Here is a 22,307-nt window from a genome sequence, read left to right as displayed (position 1 = left end):
GACACTGACCTCTCTAACGTTGATATAGTGGCACTGACCTAACTTAAGGTTGAAACAGTGGCACTGACCTCTCTTAACGTTGATATAGTGGCACTGACCTAACTTAAGGTTGAAACAGTGGCACTGACCTCTCTTAACGTTGATATAGTGGCACTGACCTAACTTAAGGTTGAAACAGTGGCACTGACGCCCAACTTGTTGGAAACAGTGCACTGACCTAGCTTAAGGTTGAAACAGTGGCACTGACCTAACTTGGTGACACAGTGGCACTGACCTAACTTAAGGTTGAGATAGTGGCACTGACCTAACTAGTGAACATGACTCACTTAAGGTTGAAACAGTGGCACAACCTAACTTAGGTTGAAACAGCACTGACCTAACTTAAGGTTGAGAGATAGTGGCACTGACCTAACTTAAGGTTGACAACAGTGGCACTGACCTAACTTAAGGTTGAAACAGTGGCACTGACCCACTTGGAGGTTGAAACAGTGGCACGGACCTAACTTAAGGTTGAGATAGTGGCACTGACCTAACTTAACGTTGAGATAGTGGCACTGACCTAACTTAAGGTTGAAACAGTGGCACTGACCTAACTTAAGGTTGACACAGTGACACTACCTAACTTGGTTGTCAGAAGTGACACAGACCTAACTTAAGGTTGACACAGTGGCACTGACCTAACTTAAGGTTGAGATAGTGGCACTGACCTCTAAGGGGTGAGATAGTGGCACTGACCTCCAACTTGTTGAGAGGGCACTGACCTAACTTAAGGTTGAGATAGTGGCACTGACCCAACTTAGTGTGAGATAGTGGCACTGACCTCTCTATATGACACAGTGGCACTGACTCTAACTTAAGGTTGAGATGTGGATTGACCTCTCTTAGGGGTGAGATAGTGACACTCTCTTAAGGTTGAGATAGTGGCACTGACTCTAAGGGTGAGATAGTGGCACTGACCTCTTAAGGATGAGGTAGTACTGACCTCAACGATGAGGTGGCACTGACCTCCCTTATGACATGATAGTGGACCTGACCTCTCTAAGGGTGAGATAGTGCAGTGACCTCTTAAGGTGAGATAAAAGGCACTGACCTCTCTTAAGGTTGAGATAGTACTGGACCTCTTAAGGTGAGATAGTGCACTGACCTCTTAAGGTTGAGATAGCACTGACTCTAACCATGAGGTAGGCACTGACCTCCCCATGATGAGATAGTGGCACTGACCTCTAAGGTGAGATAGTGGCACTGACCTAACTTAATCTTGAGATAGTGGCACTGACCTAACTTAAGGTTGACACAGTGGCACTGGACCTAACTGGTTGCTGAACAGTGACTGACCTAACTTAGGTCTGAAACAGTGGCACTGACCTAACTTAAGGTTGACATGAAAAACACCTAACTTAAGGTTGACACAGTGGCACTGACCCTAACTGCGTTGAGATAGTGGCACTGACTCTAGAAGGTTGAAACAGTGGCACTGACTCAACTTAGTTGTGACACAGTGACACTGATCTAACTTAAGGTTGACATTGTGCACTGACCTAACTTTGTTATACACAGTGACACTAACCTAACTTGGTTGAGATAGTACTGACCTTTAAAGGTGAGATAGTGGCACTGACCTAACTTAAGGTTGAGATAGTGGCACTGACCTAACTTAAGGTTGAGATAGTGATACCCACTTAAGGTTGAGATAGTGGCACTGACCTCCTTAAGGTGAGAGTGAGTAACTGACCTAACTTAAGGTTGAGATAGTGACACTGACCTCTAAGGGGTGAGATAGTGGCACTGACCTAACTTAAGTTGAGATAGTGGACTGACCCAACTTACAAGTGAGATAGTGACACTGACCTAACTTAAGGTTGAGATAGTGACACTGACCTAACTTGGGTGTGAGATAGTGGCACTGACCTAACTTAAGGTTGAGATAGTGACACTGACCTAACTTAAGGTTGAGATAGTGGCACTGACCTCTTAAGGTTGAGATAGCACTGACCTAACTTAAGCTGGATAGTGACACTGACCCAACTAAGGTTGAGATAGCCTGCCCTATTGGAAGCACTGACCTAATTATGAGATAGTGACACTGCCCAATCTAAGGTTGAGATAGTGGCACTGACCCAACTGCATGAGATAGTGGCACTGACTTAACTTAAGGTTGAGATAGTGGCACTGACCTAACTTAAGGTGGGATAGTGACACTGACCAACTTAAGGTTGAGATAGTGACACTGACTAACTTATGGTTGATAGTATAATGACCCAACTTAAGGTTGAGATAGTGGCACTGACCTAACTTAAGGCTGATAGTGCACTGACCTCTCTTAAGGGTTGAGATAGGCACTGACCCAACTTAAGCTGAGATAGTGACACGACCTAACTTGTATAGTGGCACTGGACCTAACTTAAGGTTGAGATAGTGGCACTGACCCAACTTAAGGTTGAGATAGTGGACTGACCTAACTTAAGGCTGATATAGTGACACTGACCTAACTTGGTTGAGATAGTGACATTGACCTAACTTAAGGTTGAGATAGCACCGACTCCAACTTAAGGTTGAGATAGTGGCACTGACCTAACTTAAGTTGAGATAGGACTAACTTGTGTGAGATAGTGGCACTGACCCAACTTAAGGTTGAGATAGTGGCACTGACCTAACTTAAGGTTGAGATAGTGACACTGACCTAACTTAAGGTTGAGATAGTGGCACTGACCTAACTTAAGGTTGAGATAGGATTGACCAATTTAAGGGTTGGAGATAGTGGCACTGACCTAACTTAAGGGTTGAGATAGTGACACTGACCTCTCTAAGGGTGAGATAGTGGACTGACCTAACTTAAGGTTGAGATAGTGACACTGACCTAACTTAAGGTTGAGATAGTGGCACTGACCTCTCTTAAGGGTGAGATAGTGGCACTGACCTAACTTAAGGTTGAGATAGTGGCACTGACCTAATTTAAGGTTGAGATAGTGGCACTGACCTCTTAAGGTGAGATAGTGACACTGACCTAACTTAAGGTTGAGATAGTGGCACTGACCTAACTTAAGGTTGACACAGTGACACTGACCTAACTTAAGGTTGACACAGTGGCACTGACCTAACTTAAGGTTGACATAGTGACACTGACCCAACTTGAGTAAGTGACACTGACCTAACTTAAGGTTGAGATAGTGGCACTGACCTAACTTAGTGTTGAGATAGTGCACTGACCCAACTTGTTGTGAGATAGTGACACTGACCCAACTTAAGGTGCACCCACTTAAGGTTGAGATAGTGGCACTGACCTAACTTAAGGCTGAGATAGTGGCACTGGACCTAACTAAGGTTGAGATAGTGACACTGACCTAACTTAAGGTTGAGATAGTGGCACTGACCTCTTAGGTGAGATAGACACTGACCTAACTTAAGGTTGAGATAGGCACTGACCTAACTTATGGTTGAGATAGTGGCACTGACCTGACTAAGGTTGAGATAGTGGCACTGACCTCTCTATGGGGTGAGAGATAGTGACACTGACCTAACCCTAAGGTTGAGATAGTGGCACTGACCTAACTTAAGGTTGACACAGACACTGACCTAACTTAAGGTTGACACAGTGGCACTCTGACCTAACTTAAGGTTGACACAGTGACACTGACCTAACTTGGTTGACACAGTGACACTGACCTAACTTAAGGTTGACAGTGGCACTGACCTAACTTAGGTGCTGAGATAGTGACACTGACCTAACTTAAGGTTGAGATAGTGAGACTGACCTAACTTAGGTTGACACAGTGCACTGACCTAACTTTAAGGTTGACACAGTGCAATGACCTAACTTAAGGTTGACACAGTGACACTGACCTAACTTAGGTTGACACAGTGACACTGACCTAACAAGTTGAGATAGTGGCACTGACCTAACTTAAGGTTGAGATAGTGGCAATCCTAAGGTTGAGATAGTGACACTGACCGAACTTAAGGTTGAGATAGTGGCACTGACCTCTCTCAAGGGTGAGATAGTGACACTGACCTAACTTAAGGTTGAGATAGTGGCACTGACCTAACTTAAGGTTGAAATAGTGGCACTGACCTAACTTAAGGTTGAGATAGTGGCACTGACCTCTTAAGTGAGAGAGTGACACTGACCTAACTTAAGGTTGAGATAGTGGCACTGACCTAACTAGGTTGACACAGTGACACTGGACTCAACTTAAGGTTGACACAGTGGCACTGAAACTTAAGGTTGACAGGCACTGACCTAACTTTGTTGAAACAGGCACTGACCTAACTTAAGGTTGAAACAGTGGCACTGACCTAACTAAGTTGTGACACAGTGACACTGACCTAACTTAAAGGTTGACACAGTGGCACTGACCTAACCTAAGGTTGACACAGTGACACTGACCTAACTTAAAGGAGATAGACACTGACCTAACTTAAGGTTGACACAGTGGCACTGACCTAACTTAAGGTTGAGATAGTGACACTGACCTAACTTAAGGTTGAGATAGTGACACTGACCTAACTTAAGGTTGAGATAGTGACACTGACCTAACTTAAGGTTGAGATAGTGACACTGACCTAACTTAAGGTTGAGATAGTGGCACTGACCTCTCTTAAGGGTGAGATAGTGGCACTGACCTAACTTAAGGTTGACACAGTGGCACTGACCTAACTTAAGGTTGACACAGTGGCACTGACCTAACTTAAGGGTGAGATAGTGGCACTGACCTAACTTAAGGTTGAGATAGTGACACTGACCTAACTTAAGGTTGAGATAGTGACACTGACCTAACTTAAGGTTGAGATAGTGGCACTGACCTCTTAAGGGTGAGATAGTGGCACTGACCTAACTTAAGGTTGACACAGTGGCACTGACCTAACTTAAGGTTGAGATAGTGGCACTGACCTAACTTAAGGTTGAGATAGTGACACTGACCTCTCTTAAGGGTGAGATAGTGGCACTGACCTAACTTAAGGTTGACACAGTGGCACTGACCTAACTGGGAGATAGTGGCACTGACCTAACTAAGGTTGACACAGTGGCACTGACCTAACTTAAGGTTGAGATAGTGATGACCTAACTAAGGTTGAGATAGTGGCACTGACCTCTCTTAAGGGTGAGATAGTGGCACTGACCTAACTTAAGGTTGAGACAGTGGCACTGAACTAACTTGGTTGACAGTGACACTGACCTAACTTAAGGTTGACAGTGACACTGACCTACAGAAGGTTGAGATAGTGACACTGACCTAACTTGTTGAGAGTGGCACTGACCTCTATGGTGAGATAGTGGCACTGACCTAACTAAGGTTGAAACAGTGGCACTGACCCAACTTAAGGTTGAAACAGTGGCACGACCTAATGGTTGAGATAGGCACTGACCTAACAAGGTTGAGATAGTGGCACTGACCCAAGTGAAACAGGACTGACAACTTAAGGGTGAGATAGTGGCACTGACCCATAGGTTGACACAGTGGCACTGACCTAACTTAAGGTTGACACAGTGACACTGACCTAACTTAAGGTTGACACAGTGGCACTGACCTAACTTAAGGTTGAGATAGTGGCACTGACCTAACTTAAGGTTGAGATAGTGACACTGACCTAACTTAAGGTTGAGATAGTGGCACTGACCTCTCTAAGGGGTGAGATTGTGGCACTGACCTAACTTAAGTTGACACAGTGGCACTGACCTAACTTAAGGTTGAGATAGTGGCACTGACCCAACTTAGGTTGAGATAGTGACACTGACCTAACTTAAGGTTGAGATAGTGACACTGACCTAACTTGTTGACACAGTGGCACTGACCTCTCTAAGGGTGAGATAGTGGCACTGACTAACTTAAGGTTGAGATAGTGACACTGACCTAACTTAAGGTTGACACAGTGGCACTGACCTCTCTTAAGGGTGAGATAGTGACACTGACCTCTCTATGGTGAGATAGTGGCACTGACCTCTTAAGGATGAGATAGTGGCACTGACCTCACTTAACGATGAGGTAGTGGACTGACCTCCTTAAGGATACGATAGTGGCACTGACCTCTTAAGGGTGAGATAGTGGCACTGACCTCTCTTAAGGGTGAGATAGTGGTACTGACCTCTTAAGTTGAGATAGTGGCACTGACCTCTTAAGGTGAGATAGTGGCACTGACCTCTTAAGGATGAGATAGTGGCACTGACCTAACTTAAGGTTGACACAGTGGCATTGACCTAACTTAAAGCAGTGGCACTGACCTAACTTAAGGGTTGAAACAGTGGCACTGACCTAACTTAAGGTTGACACAGTGGCACTGACCTAACTTAAGGTTGACACAGTGGCACTGACCCAACTTAGGGTTGAGATAGTGGCACTGACCTAACTTAAGGTTGAAACAGTGGCACTGACCTAACTTAGAAGTTGACACAGTGACACTGACCTAACTTAAGGTTGACACAGTGGCACTGACCTAACTAAGGTTGCGATAGTGACACTGACCTAACTTAAGGTTGAGATAGTGGCACTGACCCTCTTAGGGGTAAGATAGTGGCACTGACCTAACTTAAGGTTGAGATAGTGGCACTGACCTAACTTGGTGTGAGATAGTGACACTGACCTAACTTAGTTGAGATAGTGGCACTGACCTCTCTTAAGGGTGAGATAGTGGCACTGACCCAACTTGTTGAGATAGTGACACTGACCTCTCTTAAGGGTGAGATAGTGGCACTGACCTAACTTAAGGTTGAGATAGTGGCACTGACCTAATTCTAGGTGAGATAGTGACACTGACCTAACTTAAGGTTGAGATAGTGACACTGACCTAACTTGCAGTGGAGATAGTGGCACTGACCTCTTAAGGGTGAGATAGTGGCACTGACCTAACTTAAGGTTGAGATAGTGGCACTGACCTAACTTAAGGTTGAGATAGTGACACTGACCTAACTTAAGGATGAGATAGTGACACTGACCTAACTTAAGGTTGAGATAGTGGCACTGACCTAACTTAAGGTTGAGATAGTGGCACTGACCTAACTTAAGGTTGAGATAGTGGCACTGACCTAACTTAAGGTTGAGATAGTGACACTGACCTAACTTAAGGTTGAGATAGTGACACTGACCTAACTTAAGGTTGAGATAGTGACACTGACCTAACTTAAGGTTGAGATAGTGGCACTGACCTAACTTAAGGTTGAGAAGTGGACTGACCTCTCTTAAGGTTGAGATAGTGGCACTGACCTAACTTAAGGTTGAGATAGTGACACTGACCTAACTTAAGGTTGAGATAGTGGCACTGACCTAACTTAAGGTTGAGATAGTGGCACTGACCTAACTTGCTGTGAGATAGTGGCACTGACCTAACTTAAGTTGGAGATAGTGACACTGACCTAACTTAAGGTTGAGATAGTGGCACTGACCTCTCTAAGGGTGATGACACTGACCTAACTTAAGGTTGAGATAGTGACACTGACCTAACTTGATGTGAGATAGTGGCACTGACCTCTAAGGGTGAGATAGTGGCACTGACCTAAATTAAGGTGAGATAGTACTGACCTACTTAAGGTTGAGATAGTGGCACTGACCTCTCTTAAGGGTGAGATAGTGACACTGACCTAACTTAAGGTTGAGATAGTGGCACTGACCTAACTTAAGGTTGACACAGTGACACTGACCTAACTTAAGGTTGACACAGTGGCACTGACCTAACTTAAGGTTGACACAGTGACACTGACCTAACTAAAGGTTGACACAGTGACACTGACCTAACTTAAGGTTGAGATAGTGGCACTGACCCACTTAAGGTTGAGATAGTGGCACTGACCTAACTTAAGGTTGAGATAGTGACACTGACCTAACTTAAGTTGAGATAGTGGCACTGACCTCTTAAGGGTGAGATAGTGACACTGACCTAACTTAAGGTTGAGATAGTGGCACTGACCTAATTAAGGTTGAGATAGTGGCACTGACCTAACTTAAGGTTGAGATAGTGCACTGACCTCTTAAGGTTGAGATAGTAGACTGACCTACTTGGTTGAGATAGTAGCACTGACCTAACTTAAGGTTGACACAGTGACACACCTAACTTAAGGTTGAGATAGTGGCACTGACCTAATTAAGGTTGAGATAGTGGCACTGACCTAACTTAGGTTGAGATAGTGGCACTGACCCAACTAAGGTTGAGATAGTGGCACTGACCTCTTAAGGGTGGAGATAGTGGCACTGACCTAACTTAAGGTTGAGACAGTGGCACTGACCTAACTTAAGGTTGAGACAGTGGCACTGACCTAATTTAAGGTTGAGATAGTGGCACTGACCTAACTTAAGGTTGAGACAGTGGCACTGACCTACTTAAAGTTGAAACAGTGGCACTGACCAATCTTGATGCTGACACAGTGGCACTGACCTAACCTTAAGGTTGACACAGTGGCACTGACCTAACTTAAGGTTGACACAGTGACACTGACCTAACTTAAGGTTGAGATAGTGACACTGACTCAATCTTAAGGTTGACACAGTGGCACTGACCTAACTTAGGTTGTGAGATAGTGGCACTGACCTACTTAAGGTTGAGATAGTGACACTGACCTAACTTAAGGTGAGATAGTGACACTGACCTAACTTAGGTGTTGGAGATAGTGGCACTGACCTAACTTAAGTTGAGATAGTGGCACTGACCTCTTAAGGGTGAGATAGTGGCACTGACCTAACTTAAGGTTGACAACAGTGGCACTGACCCTAAGGTTGACATAGTGGCACTGACCTAACTTAAGGTTGAGATAGTGGCACTGACCTAACTTAAGGTTGAGATAGTGGCACTGACCTAACTTAAGGGTGAGATAGTGGCACTGACCTCTCTTAAGGTTGAGATAGTGGCACTGACCTCTCTTAAGGGTGAGATAGTGGCACTGACCTCTCTTAAGGATGAGATAGTGGCACTGACCTCTCTTAACGATGAGGTAGTGGCACTGAACTCCCTTAAGGATGAGATAGTGGCACTGACCTCTCTTAAGGGTGAGATAGTGGCACTGACCTCTCTTAAGGTTGAGATAGTGGCACTGACCTCTCTTAAGGGTGAGATAGTGGCACTGACCTAACTTAAGGTTGACACAGTGGCACTGACCTAACTTAAGGTTGAGATAGTGACACTGACCTAACTTAAGGTTGAGATACTGACCTCTCTTAACGATGAGGTAGTGGCACTGACCTCCCTTAAGGATGAGATAGTGGCACTGACCTCTCTTAAGGGTGAGATAGTGCCACTGACCTCTCTTAACGATGAGGTAGTGGCACTGACCTCTCTTAACGATGAGGTAGTGGCACTGACCTCCCTTAAGGATGAGGTAGTGGCACTGACCTCTCACAAGGGTGAGATAGTGGCACTGACCTCTATTAACGATGAGGTAGTGCCACTGACCTCTCTTAAGAGTGAGGTAGTGGCACTGACCTCTCTTAAGGGTGAGATAGTGGCACTGACCTCTCTTAAGGGTGAGATAGTGGCACTGACCTCCCTTAAGGATGAGGTAGTGGCACTGACCTCTCTTAAGGTGAGATAGTGGCACTGACCTCTCTTTTTAAGGATGATAGTGGCACTGACCTCTTTCTTTTAACGATGAGGTAGTGCACTGACCCTCCTTAAGGATGAGATAGTGGCACTGACCTCTCTTAAGGGTGAGATAGTGCCACTGACCCTTAACGATGAGGTAGTGCCACTGACCTCTCTTAAGGGTGAGGTAGTGGCACTGACCTCTCTTAAGGGTGAGATAGTGGCACTGACCTCTCTTAAGGATGAGATGGTGGCACTGACCTCCCTTAAGGATGAGGTAGTGGCACTGACCACTCTTAAGGGTGAGATAGTGGCACTGACCTCTCTTAAGGATGAGATAGTGGCACTGACCTCTCTTAAGGTTGACACAGTGGCACTGACCTCTCTTAACGATGAGGTAGTGGCACTGACCTCCCTTAAGAGTGAGATAGTGGCACTGACCTAACTTAAGGATGAGATAGTGGCACTGACCTCTCTTAAGGGTGAGATAGTGGCACTGACCTCTCTTAAGGGTGAGATAGTGGCACTGACCTCTCTTAAGGGTGAGATAGTGGAACTGACCTCTCTTTAGGGTGAGATAGTGGCACTGACCTCTCTTAAGGATGAGGTAGTGGCACTGACCTCTCTTAACGATAAGGTAGTGGCACTGACCTCCCTTAAGAGTGAGGTAGTGGCACTCACCGTTAGCGAACACAGTAGATGACCATGGCACTTACCTCCCTTAAGGACGGTGCCAGCAGCCCGGTAGTCCAGTGTGTCTTGGTCGATGACGTCAATCACGGGGCACACCAAACTGTTGGGCTTCTGTCGAGTAAAATTGTGAGTTTAACACCCTGTTATCTGTACCTCACCCTGTTATCTGTACCTCACCCTGTTATCTGTACCTCACACTGTTATCTGTACCTCACCCTGTTATCTGTACCTCACCCTGTTATCTGTACCTCACCCTGTTATCTGTACCTCACAATGTTATCTGTACCTCACCCTGTTATCTGTACCTCACACTGTTATCTGTACCTCACACTGTTATCTGTACCTCACCCTGTTATCTGTACCTCACCCTGTTATCTGTACCTCACACTGTTATCTGTACCTCACACTGTTATCTGTACCTCACACTGTTATCTGTCCTCTGTTATCTGTACCTCACTGTTATCCTGTCACACTGTTATCTGTACCTCACACTGTTATCTGTACCTCACCTGTTATCTGCCTCAATTATCTGTACACACTGTTATCTGTGCCTCACACTGTTATCGCCTCTCCACTGTTATCTGTACTTCACCCTATCTGTCCTCCACTGTTATCTGTACCTCACCCTGTTATCTGTCACTGTTATCTGACTACACTGTTATCTGCCTCACACTGTATCTTACCTCTTTACTGTTACCCTGTTATCTGTACCTCACACTCTGTTATCTGTACCCCTCTTATTGTCCTCTATTATCTGTACCTCACACTGTTATCTGTACTTTCACATTAATCTGTACCTCACCCTGTTATCTGTACCTCCACTGTTATCTGTACCTCACACTGTTATCTGTACTCACACTGTTATCTTCACTGTTATCTGTACCTCACCCTGTTATCTGTACCTCACACACTGTTATCTGTACCTCACACTGTTATCTGTACCTCACCCTGTTATCTGTACCTCACACTGTTATCTGTACCTCACACAGCTGTACCTCACACTGTTATCTGTACCTCTCACCCTGTTATCTGTACCTCACCACTGTTATCTGTACCTCACAATGTTATCTGTACTCACCCTGTTATCGTTACTGTTATCTGTACCTCACACTGTTATCTGTACCTCACCCTGTTATCTGTACCTCACCTGTTATCTGTACCTCACACTGTTATCTGTTTATCTGTACCTCACACTGTTATCTGTTATCTGTACCTCACCTGTTATCTGTACCTCACACTGTTATCTGTACCTCACACTGTTATTACTGTACTGTCTCACTCACTGTTATCTGTACCTCACCCTGTTATCTGTACCTCACACTGTTATCTGTTTCCAAATTTATCACCTCACCCTTCTTCACTGTTATCTGTACCTCACACTGTTATCCTCACCTGTTATGTACCACCCTGTTATCTTTACCTCACACTGTTATCTGTACCTCACACTGTTATCTGTACCTTTACTGACACTATTATCTGTACACTCTGTACCTCACACTGTTATCTGTACCTCACACTGTTATCTGTACCTCACACTGTTATCTGTACCTCACCCTGTTATATCTGTACTCCACTGTTATCTGTACCTCACACTGTTATTCTGTACCTCTGTTATCTGTACCTCACACTGTTATCTGTACCTCCTGTTATCTGCCTCACCTGTTATCTGTACCTCACACTGTTCTGTTTCTCACACTTTTATCTGTACCTCACTGTTATCTGTACCTCACACATCTGTACTAGCTGTACCTCACACTATTATCTGTACCTCACTGTTATCTGTACATCACACTGTTATCTGTACCTCACAGCCTGTACTCCTGTTATCTACCTCACCTGTTATCTGTACCTCACACTGTTATCTGTCCTCACTGTTATCTGCCTCACCTGTTATCTGTACCTCACACTGTTATCTGTACCTCACACTGTTATCTGTACCTCACCCTGTTATCTGTACCTCACACTGTTATCTGTACCTCACACTGTTATCTACCTCACACTGTTATCTGTACCTCACCCTGTTATCTGTCCTCCTGTTATCTGTACTCACACGCTGTACCTCACACTGTTATCTGTACCTCACACTGTTATCTGTACCTCTACCTCACACTGTTATCTGTACCTCACACTGTTATCTGCCTCCACAGCTGTACCTCCACCCTGTTATCTGTACCTCACACTGTTATCTGTACCTCACACTGTTATCTGTACCTCACCTGTTATCTGTACCTCACACTGTTATCTGTACCTCACACTGTTATCTGCCTTCACACTGTTATCTGTACCTCACACACTGTTATCTGTACCTCACACTGTTATCTGTACCTCTGTTATCTGCTTACTCACCTGTTATCTGTACCTCCACTGTTATCTGTACCTCACCCTGTTATCTGTACCTCTCACTGTTATCTGCCTCACACTGTTATCTGTACACTCACACTGTTATCTGTACCTCACACTGTTATCTGTACCTCACACTGTTATCTGTACCTCACACTGCTGTACCCACTCTTTTATCTGTACCTCACACTGTTATCTGTACCTCACACTGTTATCTGTACCTCACCCTGTTATCTGTACCTCACACTGTTATCTGTACCTCACTGTTATCCTGTACCTCACCCTGTTATCTGTACCTCACACTGTTATCCTACGCTTTTACCTCACACTGTTATCTGTACCTCACCTGTTATCTGTACCTCACACTGTTCTGTACTTCCACATGTTATCTGTACCTCACCCTGTTATCTGTACCTCACACCTGTTATCTGTACCTCACTGTTATCCTGTACCTCACCCCTGTTATCTGTACCTCACACTCTATATCTGTACCTCACCTGTTATCATACTAGCTGTACCTCACCCTGTTATCTGTACCTCACACTGTTATCTGCCTCACCTGTTCTGTACCTCTTGTATCTGTCCTCTGTTTTTTTGTCCTCACTGTTATCTGTACCTCACACTGTTATCTGTACCTCACACTGTTATCTGTACCTCACACTGTTATCTGTACCTCCACACAGCTGTACCTCCACTGTTATCTGCTACCTCACCCTGTTATCTGTACCTCACCCCTGTATCTGTACCTCACCTGTTATCTGTACCTCACACTGTTATCTGCCCACACTTTTCTGTACCTCACCTGTTATCTGTACTTCACACTGTTATCTGTACCTCACGCTGTACTCACCTGTTATCTGTACCTCACACTGTTATCTGTACTCACACTGTTATCTGCACCTCCACACTGTTATCTGTACCTCACACTGTTATCTGTACCTCAACCTGTTATCTGTACCTCACACTGTTATCTGTACCTCACACTGTTATCTGTACCTCACCCTGTTATCTGTACCTCACACTGTTATCTGTACCTCACCCTGTTATCTGTACCTCACCTGTTATCCTGTACCTCACACTGTTATCTGTACCTCACACTGTTATCTGTACCTCACACTGTTATCTGTACCTCCTGTTATCTACCTCACACTGTTATCTGTACCTCACACTGTTATCTGTACCTCACACTGTTATCTGTACCTCACCTGTTATCTGTACCTCACACTGTTATCTGTCACCGTTACCTCCACACTGTTATCTGTACCTCACACTGTTATCTGTACCTCACACTGTTATCTGTACCTCACACTGTTATCTGTACCTCTTATTATCTGTACCTCACACCTGTTATCTGTACCTCACACTGTTATCTGTACCTCACCCAGTTATCTGTACCTCACCCTGTTATCTGTACCTCACACTGTTATCTGTACCTCACACAGCTGTACCTCACCCTGTTATCTGTACCTCACACTGTTATCTGTACCTCACCCTGTTATCTGTACCTCATACTGTTATCTGTACCTCACACTGTTATCTGTACCTCACACAGCTGTACCTCACACTGTTATCTGTACCTCACACTGTTATCTGTACCTCACCCTGTTTTCTGTACCTCACACTGTTATCTGTACCTCACAGCTGTACCTCACTGTTATCTGTACCTCACCCTGTTATCTGTACCTCACCCTGTTATCTGTACCTCACCCTGTTATCTCTACCTCACACTGTTATCTGTACCTCACACTTTTATCTGTACCTCACCCTGTTATCTGTACTTCACACTGTTATCTGTACCTCACACAGCTGTACCTCCACACTGTTATCTGTACCCTCACACTGTTATCTGTACATCACCCTGTTATTTGTACCTCCACACTGTTATCTGTACCTCACCCTGTTATCTGTACCTCCTGTTATCTGTACCTCACACTGTTATCTGTACCTCACACTGTTATCTGTACCTCACCCTGTTATCTACCTCACACTGTTTATCTGTACCTCACCCTGTTATCTGTACTCACCCTGTTATCTGTACTCACACTGTTATCTGTACCTCACCCTGTTATCTGTACCTCACACTGTTATCTGTACCTCACACTGTTATCTGTACCTCACCCTGTTATCTGTACCTCACACTGTTATCTGTACCTCTCCCTGTTATCTGTACCTCACCCTGTTATCTGTACCTCACACTGTTATCTGTACCTCACCCTGTTATCTGTACCTCACCCTGTTATCTGTACTCACACTGTTATCTGTACCTCCTGTTATCTGTACCTCCCTGTTATCTGTACCTCACCCTGTTATCTGTACCTCACCCTGTTATCTGTACCTCATGTTATCTGTACCTCCCTGTTATCTGTACCCTCTCCTGTTATCTGTACCTCACCCTGTTATCTGTACCTCACACTGTTATCTGTTCCTCACCCTGTTATCTGTACCTCACACTGTTATCTGTACCTCACACTGTTATCTGTACCTCACACTGTTATCTGTACCTCACCCTGTTATCTGTACCTCACACTGTTAGCTGTACCTCACACTGTTATCTGTACCTCACCCTGTTATCTGTACCTCACACTGTTAGCTGCCTCCCACACATACAGTATAACAGTAAGTAGATGACCACGTGGTAACCCACATATGTTGACACACCCTACAGTAAGACCTGACCCAGGATTTGATTTTTTTATTTTGCCGCTTTGGCAGCTTACTGTGTGCACCCCACACTCATCCTGTGAGCGGTAGCGCAAAAGGATTACAGAGTAGAGTTTACAAAGGGTCATAATAATTAACCCCCGTTGTCAGGATATTATGGCACTGAATGTTACACAGTATTTCAATTACATTATTTGTTTAGTTCTATACATAAAGGGTAACTTATTCACAACTGCGTGAGTACAGGCGTGTGAGGCAGTATGTCTGGCCTCACACTTTGTTATTCACATCTACGTGGTATTCAAGCACATTGTGTATTTGGTTCTGTACATGAGAAATGATATAGTTACAAAGTGCAAAAAGTGGATACAATCTTAATATGTCGGCTATCTTGCCATTAGAGATGAAGTGTTGTGCCATTTCACACACAGTGTGCTTGGACCTGTCCTAAAAGGTTCTATCTTCACACAGTCGAGGACGTAGTGTTCAGTGTGTGGCCATATGTATGGCCACACACTTTACTAGTTTGTTTACATCTGCTTGAGAACATACTGCAGAGGTACTTATATCTCTAACCTTAATCTAGCGGTTACAACATTTTGTAATCTCGTGATCTTGTTACTTGCCCCATATACATGTTTCACTTGATACATCTCATCATGGTAAACAATGGATCGACTAGTGCCTGTTTGCACTACTCTGCTTGCGTCAAATTCATCAATAAGTTCTTTCCTAATTACAGTTTTAAGGGTTCTTTTGACAGACCCAAATTGTATTCAACGGTGTCTTTTTAGACGCGAGTTTGGCGAGGCATCAACTCTGTCATGTTTATGAGAGGATCCACAACAGTTTTGACCTTGACACCCCGGCCAACAAGGTACGCATATTTGTGTCTGGCTTCAGAGACAGAGCGTGACAACCTGAGTCGAGGTGTGAAGGGCAAGTAGTGAGGATAGAGAGTCAGTGATGATGAGACTGTCAGTAACAGTGGTTTCAAGCAATATAATAGCTATGAGTATGGCAACTAATTCAGTTTGTAGAGTGGATGCCCAGTTGTTAATTCTGGGTCACGGCCAGGGTACCTATTAACCCGGCGTTATGACTGTGTTACTCAAGAAGCTACCCTCCAGCCAGTACACCTGTCACCTGGCCAGACTGTACCTCACACTGTGGTCAGCTGTACCGCACCCTACACCTCACAAGGAAGATTAAGAGAAGGAAGGAAGGAAGGAAGATACAGGAGGAGGGAAGGAAGAAAGATAAAGGAGGACGGAAGAAAGGAAGATAAAGGGAGGAAAGGAATAGAGATAAAGGAGGAGGAAGGAAGGAAGATAAAGGAGGAGGGAAGAAAGGAGGATAGGAGGAGGAAGAAAGGAAGATAAGGAGGAGGGAAGGAAGAAGATAAGGAGGAGGGAAGAAAGGAAGATAAAGGAGGAGGGAAGGAAGGAAGATAAGGAGGAGGGGGAAGAAGGAAGATAAAGGAGGAGGGAAGAAAGGAAGATAAAGGAGGAGGGAAGAAAGGAAGATAAGGAGGAGGAAAGAAAGGAAGATAAGGAGGAGGGAAGGGAAGAAAGGAGGAGGGAAGGAAGGAAGATAAAGGAGGAGGGAAGGAATGAAGATAAAGGAGGAGGGAAGGAAGGAAGATAAAGGAGGAGGAAAGAAAGGAAGATAAAGGAGGAGGGGAAAAAGGAAGATAAAGGAGGAGGGAAGGAAGGAAGATAAAGGAGGAGGGAAGGAAGAAGATAAAGGAGGAGGGAAGGAAGGAAGATAAAGGAGGAGGAAGGAAGGAAGATAAAGGAGGAGGGAAGGGAATGAAGATAAAGGGAGGAGGGAAGAAAGGAAGATAAAGGAGGAGGGAAGAAAGGGAAGATAAAGGAGGAGGGAAGGAAGGAAGATAAAGAGGAGGGAAGGAAGGAAGATAAAGGAGGAGGGAAGGAAGGAAGATAATTGAGGGAAGAAAGGAAGATAAAGGAAGAGGGAAGAAAGGAAGATATAGGAGGAGGGAAGGAAGGAAGATAAAGGAGGAGGGAAGAAGAAAGATAAAGGAGGGGGAAGGAAGGAAGATAAAGGAGAGGGAAGAAGGAAGATAAAGGAGGAGGAAGAAAAGGAAGATAAAGGAGGGGGAAAGAAAGGAAGATAAATTTGGAGGGAAAAAGGAAGATAAAGGAGGAGGGAAGAAAGGAAGATAAGAGGAGGAAGGAAGGAAGATAAAGGAGGAGGGAAGGAAGGAAGATAAATTTGGAGGGAAGAAAGGAAGATAATGGAGGAGGGAAGAAAGGAAGATAAAGGAGGGGGAAGGAAGGAAGATAAAGGAGGGGGAAGGAAGGAAGATAAAGGAGAGGAAAGAAAGGAAGATAAAGGAGAGGGAAGGAAGGAAGATAATGGAGGGAAGAAAGGAAGATAAAGGAGGAGGAAAGAAAGGAAGATAAAGGAGGAGGGAAGGAAGGAAGATAAAGGAGGAGGGAAGGAAGGAAGATAATGGAGGAAGAAAGGAAGATAAAGGAGGAGGGAAGAAAGGAAGATAAAGGAGGGGGAAGGAAGGAAGATAAGGAGGGAAGAAAGAAGATAAAGGAGGAGGAAAGAAAGGAAGATAAAGGAGGAGGGAAGAAGGAAGATAAGGAGGGGAAGAAGGAAGATAAAGGAGGAGGAAGAAAGGAAGATAAAGGAGGGGGAAGGAAGGAAGATAAATTTGGAGGGAAGAAAGGAAGATAAAGGAGGAGGAAAGAAAGGAAGATAAAGGAGGAGGGAAGAAGGAAGATAAAGGAGGGGGAAAGAAGGAAGATAAAGGAGGGGAAGGAAGGAAGATAAAGGAGGAGGAAAGAAAGGAAGATAAAGGAGGAGGAAGGAAGGAAGATAAATTTGAGGGAAGAAAGGAAGATAAAGGAGGAGGAAAGAAAGGAAGATAAAGGAGGAGGGAAGAAGGAAGATAAAGGAGGGGGAAAGAAGGAAGATAAAGGAGAGGGAAGAAAGGAAGATAAAGGAGGGGGAAGGAAGGAAGATAATGGAGGGAAGAAAGGAAGATAAAGGAGGAGGAAGAAGGAAGATAAAGGAGGAGGAAAAGAAAGGAAGATAAAGGAGGGGGAAAGAAGGAAGATAAAGGAGGAGGAAAGGAAGATAAAGGAGGGGGAAGAAGGAAGATAAAGGAGGAGGAAAGAAAGGAAGATAAAGGAGAGGAAAGAAAGGAAGATAAAGGAGGGGGAAAAGAAGGAAGATAATTGAGGAAGAAAGGGAAGATAAAGGAGGAGGGAAGAAGGAAGATAAAGGAGGAGGAAAGAAAGGAAGATAAAGGAGGGGGAAGAAGGAAGATAAAGGAGGAGGAAAGAAAGGAAGATAAAGGAGGGGGAAAGAAGGAAGATAAAGGAGGAGGAAAGAAAGGAAGATAAAGGAGGAGGAAGAAGGAAGATAAAGGAGGAGGAAAGAAAGGAAGATAAAGGAGGAGGGAAGGAAGGAAGATAAAAGAGGGGAAGGAAGGAAGATATGAGGAAGGAAGAAGATAAAGGAGGAGGAAAGAAAGGAAGATAAAGGAGGGAAAGAAGGAAGATAAAGGGGAGGAGAGAAAGGAAGATAAAGGAGGGGGAAAAGAAGGAAGATAAAGGAGGAGGAAAGAAAGGAAGATAAAGGAGGGGGAAAGAAGAAGATAAAGGAGGAGGAAAGAAAGAAGATAAAGGAGGGGGAAAGAAGGAAGATAAAGGAGGAGGGAAGAAGGAAGATAAAGGAGGAGGGAAGAAAGGAAGATAAAGGAGGAGGGAAGGAAGAAGATAAAGGAGGGGGAAGAAAAGGAAGATAAAGGAGGGGGAAAGAAGGAAGATAAAGGAGGAGGAAAGAAAGGAAGATAAAGAGGGGAAAGAAGGAAGATAAAGGAGGAGGGAAGAAAGGAAGATAAAGGAGGAGGGAAGAAAGGAAGATAAAGGAGGAGGGAAGGAAGGAAGATAAAGGAGGAGGAAGAAAGAAGATAAAGGAGGAGGGAAGGAAGGAAGATAAATTTGGAGGGAAGAAAGGAAGATAAAGGAGGAGGAAAGAAAGGAAGATAAAGGAGGGGAAAGAAGGAAGATAAAGGAGGAGGAAAGAAAGGAAGATAAAGGAGGAGGGAAGAGAAGATAAAGGAGGAGGAAAGAAAGGAAGATAAAGGAGGGGAAAAGAAGGAAGATAAAGGAGAGGGAAGAAAGAAGATAAAGGAGGAGGGAAGGAAGAAGATAAAGGAGGAGGAAGAAAGGAAGATAAAGGAGGAGGGAAGGAAGGAAGATAAATTTGAGGGAAGAAAGGAAGATAAAGGAGGAGGAAAAGAAAGGAAGATAAAGGAGGGGGAAAGAAGGAAGATAAAGGAGGAGGGAAGAAAGGAAGATAAAGGAGGAGGAAGAAGGAAGATAAAGGAGGAGGAAGGAAGGAAGATAAAGGAGGAGGGAAGAAAGGAGATAAAGGAGAGGAAGAAGGGGAAGATAAATTGGAGGGAAGAAAGGAAGATAAAGGAGGAGGAAAGAAAGGAAGATAAAGGAGGGGGAAAGAAGGAAGATAAAGGAGGAGGGAAGAAAGGAAGATAAAGGAGGAGGGAAGAAGGAAGATAAAGGAGGAGGAAAGAAAGGAAGATAAAGGAGGAGGGAAGGAAGAAAGATAAAGGAGGAGGAGGGAGGGAATGAAGGAGGAAGGAAGGAAGAAGCGTATAGACTATCACCAATATGTAGATTTTAGTGGTAATATTGGCAGAATATACTGGCCTCTCTTCCTCCTCCTCCTCGTCCTCCTGCACCCCTCTCACTCCCACCTCCTCCTCTTCCTCCTTTATTAACTCGTGGCCCCACAAGATGTTGACCCAGTATTAGTAACATGCCTCATGTAGCTCCAGGCAGGCGGCAATACTCTGGGTGGAGGAAGAGGAGGATCGGGCGGGCAGCTAAGATCATGTCAGTGGTGCCACGTGATAGTCTAAGACACATTGAGATTGTGGGAGGAAGTTTTCCGCCTCAAGAAGAAGTCTGTTTAGGAGGACTCGGGCGATGATCTTGCCAGCTACGGACAGAAGCGAGATCCTGCGGTAGTTGCCAATGTCTGCCCGGTTTCCCTTGTTCTTATAAATATTGATGATGGAGTCATATTTAAGAGCTTGGGGGATTACTTCCTTTTCCCAAATATTTTCCAGGAGAGAGTGGAGACGGCTGGTAAGCAGAGGTCCTCCTGCTTTATACACCTCGACTGGGATCCCATCAGGCCCTGAGGCTTTGTTATTTTTCATGTTTGATGGCAGTAGCTACCTCATCCAGGGATGGAGGATAGCTGAGGAGGGTCAGCTCTGGATGATAAGGGACCTGCTGGGTAGTCAGGACATCCACATCAGTGTTTCTGTTGAGATGTGAATGATAATGTTTTTCCACCGCTGAAGGAAGCCTTCATCGTCTTTAATTATGGAGTTAATGTCGGATGAGCGGAGGAGGCTGAGCCACGATTTTGGCCCATAAAATGTTTTTGTGGAATTTTAAAATTCGCTCATCTTGTGCTGATCTGCAAAATTTGTATTTCTCATGCTTTATTTTTAAACCAGTTGTTCTTTAGATTGCGAAGTTCCTGCTGGGCTGCCGCTTTCTTCTTGCGGAAAGTATCAGCTTTGACCCGGGACTGAGGGTTGTTCTGTCAGTCATTTAAAGCAGCACGTTTATCATTGATGGTGTATTCTTTAGATCTGGCCGAGGGTCTCTGTAGGTTTTTGTCATGACAGTCTTGAGAATATCCCATTCTGCACTAGAAATTACGTTGTTGGGGTTGTTTATCAGCCCATGTTCGAGCTACTCTTTGAGAGCATGTGCTACTGCTGGATCCTCCAGAGGCTTGGTGTTAAAAACCCTTTCTGGAGGCTTTCTGCCATCGCCGTTATGGGGCAATATGAAGTGCGACTGAGCCACACATGGCACGGGTGATGAGGACATCTTGGCGATCTCTTTCTCTGACAATGATGTAGTCAATGAGATGCCAGTGTATGGATCGCGCATGTTGCCACGAACCTTTGAACTTGTCGGCCTGCCTAAACAGGAATTTGGTGATAGTGAGGTTGTGTGTAGCACACTTGCTGAAGAGGAGTAGGCCGGTGGGATGACAACTGCCTAGTCCATTTCTCCCTATGGTTCCCTGCAAAATGTCAGCATCTCTGTCAACTCTGGCATTGAAGTCACCAAGGAGCACATCGTTGTCTTCTCTGGGGCAGAGGTTAGCAGTCTGTCAAGGTCGGCGTAAAAGGCTTCCTTGATGTCATCCTCTGCATCCAGTGTTGGGGTGTATGAGCTGATGAAAAAGGCATGACATGAGTGATTCAGTGAGACTCGGAGCGTCTTGAGGCGCTCGTTGATCCCAATAGGCGGATGGTAAAGCCAACTCTGTAAATGTGGATACTCTCCATAACAGGCTTACCCTTCCAGAAGTTATAGCCAGACTCCGGTTCTGTGAGTTGACACTCATCTGGGAGCTGGGACTCACTAATGGCTGCTATGTCGATGTTATACCTAGCCAGCTCTTTTGCCACAAGGGCAGTTCTTCTTTCAGGAAGTTCATTTGTGCCAGTATCCAGAAGGGTCCTGACATTCCATATAGCGACCATAAGAGGTTGCATACAGTAGTTTGTTTTTGATTGGATCTGTGATTTTGATTATGTTTTCGACCGCATAAGGATGACCTTACTGGGTGCAGTTACCCATCTAGGTTGTTATTTTAGGCAGGTAATGTTTAGGGCACCTTTTCTAGCTCCCTCCCATGTGGGGTGAGCAGAGTGGCTCCTCATAAGGGCTGCTCAGTCACACAGACTGGACCGGATTGCACTGCTGCCTAGATCCCAGTGCATAAACGACCATCTTATCTGTGTCGCCCATGTGCAGAATTGTGACTAGAGACTCCTGGGAGTCAGCTCTGCCTGTTCCCTTTGTCACTCGTCCGTCGCCAAAACACATTTTAGGGTATAGGGGTTTTGATGATGATGGGAGTATGATGAGCTAATAATGGCTGCACGTGAGTTGATTTATGTGGTGAGGCAGGAGCGCAGGCTGCAACCACATATCTTGGCTCTCCTTTTCCTGATCCAGTGGTGCAAGTGTTGCAATGACTGGGGAGAGGAGAGTTGCAATGGACTGCCAATA

General features: G+C 44.9%; 1 protein-coding gene across 1 annotated transcript in view; it reads right to left on the bottom strand.

The window, feature by feature from the left end:
• LOC121877131 (polypeptide N-acetylgalactosaminyltransferase 2-like) overlaps positions 1–22,307 on the bottom strand; it is a gene marked incomplete at its 5' end in the record, with an annotated part of 44,427 nt that overhangs the window by 3,510 nt on the left and 18,610 nt on the right. Inside the window, one exon of the mRNA XM_042382751.1 lies at positions 10,218–10,305. Coding sequence (XP_042238685.1) covers positions 10,218–10,305 — 88 coding nt within the window. The remainder of the gene's footprint in view (positions 1–10,217; positions 10,306–22,307) is intronic.

Source organism: Homarus americanus, unplaced genomic scaffold (genome assembly GCF_018991925.1).
Source record: "Homarus americanus isolate GMGI-L3 unplaced genomic scaffold, GMGI_Hamer_2.0 scaffold29612, whole genome shotgun sequence".
In the NCBI taxonomy this organism is placed as follows: domain Eukaryota; kingdom Metazoa; phylum Arthropoda; class Malacostraca; order Decapoda; family Nephropidae; genus Homarus; species Homarus americanus.
The sequence above is the reverse complement of the archived record's forward strand: the minus strand, read 5'-3'. Positions and strand labels throughout refer to the sequence as shown.